The sequence below is a fragment of the Dipodomys ordii genome, unplaced genomic scaffold, assembly GCF_000151885.1.
Source record: "Dipodomys ordii isolate 6190 unplaced genomic scaffold, Dord_2.0 Scaffold7, whole genome shotgun sequence".
NCBI classification, from domain to species: Eukaryota; Metazoa; Chordata; class Mammalia; order Rodentia; family Heteromyidae; genus Dipodomys; species Dipodomys ordii.
Window position 1 is genome coordinate 3664809 of NW_012267223.1, and position 8675 is coordinate 3673483.

General features: G+C 56.0%; 1 protein-coding gene across 1 annotated transcript in view; it reads left to right on the plus strand.

Annotated features, from left to right (window-relative positions):
* Positions 1-8361, plus strand: part of Unc13d (unc-13 homolog D (C. elegans)) — a 14505-nt gene extending 6144 nt beyond the window's left edge. Inside the window, exons 15-31 of the mRNA XM_013038100.1 lie at positions 358-482; positions 623-713; positions 788-844; positions 1055-1152; positions 1240-1291; positions 1371-1501; positions 1642-1762; positions 2689-2832; positions 3004-3102; positions 3208-3414; positions 4580-4648; positions 5986-6065; positions 6951-7056; positions 7139-7210; positions 7807-7890; positions 7980-8100; positions 8234-8361. Coding sequence (XP_012893554.1) covers positions 358-482; positions 623-713; positions 788-844; positions 1055-1152; positions 1240-1291; positions 1371-1501; positions 1642-1762; positions 2689-2832; positions 3004-3102; positions 3208-3414; positions 4580-4648; positions 5986-6065; positions 6951-7056; positions 7139-7210; positions 7807-7890; positions 7980-8100; positions 8234-8361 — 1785 coding nt within the window. The remainder of the gene's footprint in view (positions 1-357; positions 483-622; positions 714-787; positions 845-1054; positions 1153-1239; positions 1292-1370; positions 1502-1641; positions 1763-2688; positions 2833-3003; positions 3103-3207; positions 3415-4579; positions 4649-5985; positions 6066-6950; positions 7057-7138; positions 7211-7806; positions 7891-7979; positions 8101-8233) is intronic.
* The last annotated feature ends 314 nt before the right edge of the window (positions 8362-8675 follow it).

Here is an 8675-nt window from a genome sequence, read left to right on the forward strand (position 1 = left end):
TCTTCCTCCTCATCTTCCTTCTCCTTTCTTCTTCCGTGCCAGTCAGTACTGGGACTTAAACTTAGGACCTAGGCACAATCCCTTAGCTTTTTCACTCAAGGCTGGCATTCTACCACTTGAGTCATGCCTCCAGTTCCAGCTTTTTCACTCAAGGCTGGCATTCTACCACTTGAGTCATGCCTCCAGTTCCAGCTTTTTGCTGGTTAACTAGAGATAAGAGTTTCCTGCCTGGGCTGGCTTTGAACTGCAATCCTCAGTTCTCAGCCTCCTGAGTAATGAGGATTACAGGCCTGAGCCACTGGTGTCCAGCTCCTGGCATAGGTAGTCCTTACCTGGTGGCATTTCGTGTCTTTGCAGCTGGAGGAACTGGCCGCCTCGTTCACCTCTCTGCTGGCCTACGGCCTGTCTCTCATCCGGAAGTTCCGCTCGGTCTTTCCTCTCTCTGTCGCTGACTCCCCAGTCCGGCTGCAGTCTCTCCTCAGGTCAGTGGCCGCCCTTCTGCAGGGCTTAGGGAGGAGGCTCAGGGGGCACGTGCAGGGGTGAGGAGGCCTACTGGATCAGCAATGGCAGAAGCGGGGTGGGGGTGGGGGTGGTAAGCTTGTGAATGACCGCCGTCTCCCAGGGTCCTGGTACAGATGTGCAAGATGAAGGCCTTCAGAGAATTGTGTCCTGACAGTGCTCCGCTGCCCCAGCTGGTGACCGAGGCCCTGCGGGTAGGCGCCTCCCTGGGGCAGGGAAGGGGCTGGGCCCCACAGTATCTCCTTCCTCACGGCCTTTCTGCCAACAGACTGGCACAATTGAGTGGTTTCACCTGAAACAACAGCACCATCAGCCCATGGTACAGGTAGAGGATGGGGGCAAGGGCTGGGGCTGGAGATGGGGCCTGGGGATAAGGTTGGGGGCTGGGCCGGGGCAGGGAATGGGGATGAGGCTGGAGATGGGGCCTGGGATGAGGCTGGGGGCTGGGGCTGGGGCTGGAGATGGGGCTGGGGCGGGGCTGGAGGCAGGCTGGTTGCCCCTGTAGCCCTGCTCAGCCCTTCTGGGTCTGGGCCAGGGCGTGCTAGAGGCCGGCAAAGCCTTGCTGAACCTGGTCCAGGACATCACAGGCGACCTGCACCAGTGCCAGCGCACGTGGAACAAGATCTTCCACAAGTGAGCAGGTGCTGGTGGGAAGCTGGTGGGGTCCAGGGCCTGACGGCACCCAGGGGGGTCAAACCTCGCCTGCTGCCTTTCCTCCAGTGTCCTCAAGATCGACTTCTTCCCCTTGGCCTTTCTGGAGCTGCAGTGGCTGGTGAGACCCTCTTACCATCCCCAGGCCGCGCCCCTCTGCCCATCTCCAGGGCCTTGCCTACCACGACTTTCCCCTGCAGGTGGCTAAGCGGGTGCAGGACCACACGGTGGCGGTGGGCAGCCCCGTGTCCCCGCAGATGGGCGAGAGTCTGTTCCAGCTTTATGTGAGCCTCAAAGAGCTCTACCAACTGGGGCCAGACCCCTCAGACAGGTGATTAGCCCAACGTGCTTGTAGGCGGGCTGGGTGGTGGGCAGTCAGGGGAGAAGAGAATAGTCAAGGGCGGTGCCCGTGGGCACCTGCCCCCTCCTTCCCACCTTCCCCAGGGTAAGGGGGGCCCTGGCTCTCCACAGGGAGGGAGTCCTGCCTCTGGATGGTTTCCACCGCTGGTTCCAGCCTGCGATCCCCTCCTGGCTACAGAAGACCTACAGCGTGGCCCTGGAGCGGGTGCAGCGTGCTGTGCAGATGGACAAGGTCAGGACGAGGCCCTGAGGGTGGGGTGAGGCTGAGGCTTCTGTGGGAGGCTCAGGGCTGGTACCTTTCCTCCAGGTGCTGGGTGTGTGTAAAATGAGGCTTGGTACCTTAGTGCTGACTGGCTGTCTTTGCCTGCAAGCTGTGGGCGGGAGGGGAGGTGGAGGTGGGAGGCGAGGTCTGGACAGAACTCTGCTTTTTTTGGGGGGAGAGGGTTGTGGGGCTTGAACTCTGGGCCTGGGCGCTGTCCTTCAGCTCTTCAGCTCAACGCTAGCACTCTACCACTTGAGCCACAGTGCCACTTCTGGCTTTTTCTGTTTATGTGGTGCTGAGGAATCGAACCCAGGGCTTCATGCATGAGAGGCAAACACTCTACCACTGAGCCATCTTCCCAGCCCCCTGGTCTGGCTTTGAACCGAGATCCTCAGATCTCAGCCTCCTGAGTAGCTAGGGTTACAGGCCACCAGCACCACCACCACCTGGCAGAACTCTGCTTTTCTTCCCTTGAACCTCCAGCTCAACTCTGTGCTTGCTAGTATGGGGCTGGATTTGTCTAAGTCCTGAACCCTTTCCTTTCCTTTCTTTTCTTTTCTTTTCCTTTCCTTTCCTTCTTTCTTTCTTTTTTTCTTTCTTCCTTTCTTTCTTCCTCTCTTTCTTTCTTTCTTCCATTGGTTGTGGGGCTTGAGCTCTGGGCCTGGGCGCTGTCCTTCAGCTCTTCAGCTTAAGGCGAGCGCTCTACCACTTGAGCCACAGCGCCACTTCCGATTTTCTGGTGGTTTATTGGAGATAAGAGTCTCATGGTCTCTCCTGCCCGGGCTGGCTTTGAACCGCGATCCTCAGATCTCAGCCTCTTGAGTAGCTAGGATTAGACGTGAGTCACCAGCGCCCGGCTTGAACCCTCCTTTCTAAATGCTCCCCTTTCCCCCTAGTTGGTGCCCCTTGGAGAGCTGACCAAGCACAGCACGTCAGCTGTGGATCTGTCCACCTGCTTTGCTCAGATCAGCCACACTGCGCGGCAGCTGGACTGGCCGGACCCAGAGGAGGCCTTCATGATTACTGTCAAATTCGTGGAGGTTTGGAATTTTCTCCAACTTTGTAGAACCCCCTCACTACCACCCCACCCTGCTCCCACGAGCAGCCTCCCAAGGCCTGGGTCCTAACTCTTCCCACATTGCTGGGATTCCTAATCCCCCTATTTACCCTATTTCTCACACATTATCAATCCTCTCTGACCCCCACTCCAGGACACCTGCCGGCTGGCCCTGGTATACTGCAGCCTGATAAAGGCCCGGGCCCGAGAGCTCTCTGAAGGCCAAAAGGGTCAGGGCCAGGCAGCTAACATGGTAGGGGGAGCTGGGAAGCAGAGGGCTGGCCAGGGTGCTGGTGTGCTGGTGTGCTGGTGGCGGTGTCCGGACGCCCTGCATTCCTCTGCCCACGCCTGCCCCCAGCTGTGCGTGGTGGTGAATGACATGGAGCAGCTGCGGCTGGTGATTGGCAAGCTGCCCACTCAGCTGGCCTGGGAGGCACTGGAGCAGCGGGTTGGAGCCGGGCTGGAGCAGGGGCAGCTGCAGAACACACTCCATGCCCAGCTGCAGAGTGCACTGGCTGGGCTGGACCATGAGATCCGCACGGGCGTCCGCACCCTGGCTGAGCAGGTATGTTGTTTGACCCCACAGTGAACTTGTTCTGGCCCCCAACAGGATTCCCTACTTCCTAAACTCTGTGTGTGTGTGTGTGTGTGTGTGTGTGTGTGTGTGGCCTACTTCCTAAACTCTGTGTGTGCGTGTGTGTGTGTGTGTGTGTGTGTGTGTGTGTGTGTGTGTGGCTTGAACTCAGGGCCTGGATGCTGTCCCTAAGCTTTTGTGCTCAAGGCTAGTACACTAGCAATGGCACCACTGGCTTTTTGGTGGTTCATTAGCAATAAGACTCTCACAGGCTGGGTGCCAGTGGCTCATACCTATAATCCTAGCTATTCAGGAGGCTGAGATCTGAGGATCATGGTTCAAAGCCAGCCCGGGCAGAAAGGTCCATGAGACTCTGATCTCTAGTAAACCACTAGAAAACCGGAAATGGTGCTGTGGCTCAAGAGGTAGAGCAATCGCCTTGAGCTGGGGAGCTGAGGGATAGCGCCCAGAGTTCAAGCCCCACGACCGACCAAAAAAAAAAAAAAGACTCTCACAGATGTGTTCAGGCTCTGGTTTTCAGTGGGGATCCTCAGATCTCAACCTCCTGAGTAGCTAGGATTACAGACATGAGCCACCAATGCCCAGCCCTTAACTTAAATTCTGGTCCCAAGTGAAATCTTTTTTGTTGTTGTTGTTGGTCAGGGGGCTTGAACTCTGGGCTTGGGCACTGTCCCTGAGCTCTTCAGCTCAAAGCTAGCGCTCTACCACTTGAGCCACAGCGCCACTTCTGGTTTTCTGGTGGTTTATTGGAGATAGAGTCTCACAGAGTTTCCTGCCTGGGCTGGCTTTGAACCACAATCCTCAGATCTCAGCCTCCTGAGTAGCTAGGATTACAGGTGTAAGCCACTGGCACCCAGCTAGGTTTTTGTGTTTGGTTTCCTACCCCCCTCCCCCAATCATGGGCTTGAACTCTGGGCCTGAGCACTGTCCCTCAGCTCTTCAGCTCAAGGCTAGTGCTCTACCAATGGATCCACAGTACCACTTCCAGCTTTTTCTGTTTTATGTGGTGCTGAGGAATCGAACCCAGGGCCTCATGCATGCTAGGCAAGCACTCTACCACTTAGCCACCTTCTCGGGCCCCAAGTGAACCCTTTTACAACTCATTTCCTGGCTTCCCTCCGCTCTGGGTCCCCAGCTGGAGGCGGGTATCGCCAAGCAGATCCAGAAACTCGTCGGTGTCAGGGATTCGGTGCTGCCGGAGGACGTGAGTGCTTCTCCCGCTTGCTGACCTAAAACTGCTCTGCTCAGCCCCTTCTGTGAGCCTGGGGTCACCAAGGGGGTTGGGGGGATAGAGTTGAGGACCTTGGAGGTGTTAGAGAACAGTCCCCCAGACTCGGGCACAGTCTACTGTCTCCCTGAGCCTCAGTTTCCTCAGAGGAGCAGTTGGCACCCGTCTGTCTCAGTGCCTATGGTGCGTGGTGTATGCAAGTCCGCTGGCCTCAGCAGCCACAGGCGATGTGCACCTCTCATCGTTTGGGGGGAGGCTGGTCATTCATTCATCAACAGTTGAGTAAAAGCTCATGTTGTCGCAGACGCTGATTTCACAGTGGGTTGTTTACAGAACTAGGTTACAATTCCTGATTTCCTAGAGCGCTGGGGAGGGGCGGTGAAGGAAAGCAAAGTACAGAAGTCTATGTACCTATAGCCTTAGGTACAGCTGTGGGACACAGGCTCTGGTGGAGTAGGTTAGGTAAGGATACGAACGAAAGTGAAAAGTAGAACAGGAAAGGGGGAGGAGGTATCAAAGGGTTCTTTTTTTTTTTTTTTGCCGGTCATGGGGCCTGAACTCTGGGCCTGGGCGCTGTCCCTCAGCTCTTCAGCTCAAGGCTAGCGCTCTACCACTGCAGCCACAGCACCACTTCCGGCTTTTTCTGTTTATGTGGTGCTGAGGAATGGAACCCAGGGCCTCATGCATGCAAGGCATGCACTCTACCACTGAGCCACCTTCCCAGCCCCAAGGGTTCTATTTTTATATTTATTTATTTTTTTGTCAGTTGTGGGGATTGAACTCTGAGCCTGGGTGCTGTCCCTCAGCTCTTCAGCTCAAGGCAACTGCTCTACCACTTGAGCCACAGCGCCACTTCTGGTTTTCTAGTGGTTTATTGGAGATAAGGGTCTCACAGACTTTCCTACCGGGGCTGGCTTTGAACCGTGATCCTCAGATCGCAGCCTCCCAAGTAGCTGGGATGACAGGTGTGAGCCACCAGTGCCCCGCTAAGGGTTGTGTTTTTAGAAAGTGGCTGGGGAAGGCAAGAGGAGGGTGAACAGCTGATCCAAAAACCTGCCAGAAACAAGGGAAGGCGCTATGAGCTTCTAGAGGAATTGCATTTCAGGCAGGAACAGCCAGGGCACAGGTCTGGGGCAGCACTGTACCTGCAGAACACGCAGGACACACAGGAGGGCAGTGTGGCTGGACATTCTGAGTGATGGGAAGAGCTGGGCAGGGGCCAGGTACACAGACTTCTCCTCTGGGTCCAAGGAAGGGAATGAGGGCAGGATCCAAATGGACCTGAGCCTGATACACACCCCACCCCTTCCCAGGCCATTCTGCCCCTGATGAGGTTCTTGGAGACGGAGCTTTGCTACATGAACACCAACCTGGTGCAGGAGAATTTCAGCAGGTCTGAACAGCCCCGTCCTGTGATGATGCCCCACGCCCCCCCACCAAGGTCTTAGCATCCATCAGGGAGTGTGTGTGAACCCCTTCAGCGACCTCTAGACCGTGCAACCAGCCTCTGTTTAAATGCTTGCTCCTAGGACCGGGAGCTCACTAGTTTACCTGCCTGCCTCCTCTCTCATGCTGCAGTGCAAGTTCTTCCACAGGCTGAGCTGAAAGCTGCCTATTCATCCTCCCTTAGTCAATGCCCTTGATCACAGGTCCGGCCTCTTCTGAGCATAAATGGATCGCAGAAGGTGCCACAAGCAGGGTCTGTGCACAGGAAGTACAATGACTTATCTGTAGTGTTGTGATCTGCTGCCCAAGTGCTGGGATTAAAGGCATGTACCACCATGCCCTGCTGGCAATGCCATCTTGAATTATGATTCTGACACCAGGATCCAAACATCTTTTGCCACTTTTTTTTTTTTTTTTTGCCAGTCCTGGGGCTTGAACTCTAGGCCTGGGCACTGTCCCTGAGCTTCTTTGGCTCAAAGCTAGCACTCTACCACTTGAGCCACAGCGCCACTTCTGGCTTTTTCTGTGTATGTGGTACTGAGGAATCAAAGGCAGGGCCTGATGCATGCTAGACAAGCACTCCACCACTGAGCCACCTTCCCAGCCCTCACCACTGTTTTGTGGTTTGTTAGAGTTCCAACAAACCTTGGGAAGCCAACCAACCCTATCCATAACTACCTGCCAGACCTGGTCCTAGCTTTATCTGTTGGGCGGGTAGAAGGGGTGATAGGGGAGGGCCAGAGACTCTGAGGCTTCTCCTTTCTCAAGCGTGTCTTTTCTTCTACCTCCCATCATCCTGTTTGGTGTCTGACGCCCCTTTGCCCTTGGCCAGCCTTCTGACCCTGCTCTGGACTCACACGCTCACCATACTGGTGGAGGTGGCCGCCTCCCAGAGGAACTCGCCCCTGGCCTCTAACAGGCTGAAGGTAGCCCTGCAGGTAACCATGCTGGCTATAAGGGTAATAATTCTGGAGGAGGATGCCTGGGGACAGCATTTATTTATTTTTTTGTCTCTCTCAGGGCCTGTATGCCTGCTTCCATGCTCGAGGCTGTGGCCTGCCACAAGAGGCCCTGCACACAGCCACTTTCCAGGTAAGGAGGGCAGGTCAGGAAGAATGCTGTTCTGTACTTAACCTTTGTCCTGGGTTAATGATGTAATTCGTGGAACTCAGAGTACAATGAAAAGGAGTCCCCCCACCTCCCCCCCGCCCCCATTTAAAGTTATTCTGAATTTTTGGCTGACAGAGTAGCTCAAGTGGGAGCGCACCTGCCTGAATTCCAGCTTAGTACTGACAAAAGGAAGCATGCATTATAAGCAAGCAGAATGCTGGTAGCTCACATCTGTGATCCTCAGGAGCCTGAGATCTGAGGATTATGCAGTTCAAAGCCATCCTGGGTAGGAAAGTCCATGAGACGCTTTTTCTCAATTAACCACCCAAAAGCCAAAAGTGGGGGAATGGCTCAAATGGTAGAGTGCCAGCCTTGAGTGACAAAGCTCAGATTTAGTGCCCAGATCCTAAGTTTAAGCCCCACTACTGCTCCCCGCCCCAAAGAAAGATGGCGGCAGAAAAGCAGTCACTCAAGTGTGGAGTCCTTGAAAGCACAGGGAACACAGGACCCTGGGAACACAGGGCCTGGTCAATTCCATGATCAGGTACATGAGTGTCCACCTGGCTGTGACCCTGCAGGCGCTGCAGAGGGACCTGGAGCTGCAGGCAGCGTCTACCCGCGAGCTCATCCAGGAGTACTTCTGCAGCCGCATCCAGCAGCAGGTACGGCTCCCGCTCTGCACCCACCGCGGCCTGCAGGCGCACCTGCCCGGGTCTCCTCCAGCTGACCTTGGACCTATCCCCCATGCCAGGCAGAAACCACCTCCGAGGAGCTGGGCGCCGTCACCGTCAAGGCCTCCTACCGCGCCTCAGAGCAGAAGCTACGCGTGGAGCTGCTCAGTGCCTCCAACCTGCTGCCCTTAGACTCCAATGGTGAGTGGCGGCTGCCCACTGGCCCCGCCCTGCGGCTGCTCCATGTGACTCCTGGTTACCAGGAGGGGCCCTGCTGCTCTGGGAGTGTCTGCTGAGGACTCAGCCAGTGCCCCTCTCCTGGGCTTCTCACCAGGCTCCAGTGACCCCTTTGTCCAGCTGACCCTGGAGCCCAGGCACCGGTTCCCCGAGTTGGCCCCACGGGAGACCCAGAAGCACAAGAAGGACCTCCACCCATTGTTTGATGAGACCTTTGAGTTGTGAGTGGGTCCCCACTCTTCTCCCGGCCTTCCCTTTCCTTCCTCCTGGGTCTTCCTCTATGAGCCTCTGAGATGATCACATTGGCCAGAGGGAAAAGGCACTTGGGATACCAGTTTGCCTCCTGCTGGGCCCTGGTGGCTCAGGACTGTAAGCCTTAGCTGCTCAGGAGGCTGGGATCTGAGGATTGATTCGAGTTTGAAGCAGGCCAGGCAGGAAAGTCTGTGAGACCCTTCTTTTTTTTTTTTTTTTTTGGTCCGGTCGTGGGGCCTGAACTCTGGGCCTGGGCGCTGTCCCTCAGCTCTTCAGCTCAAGGCTAG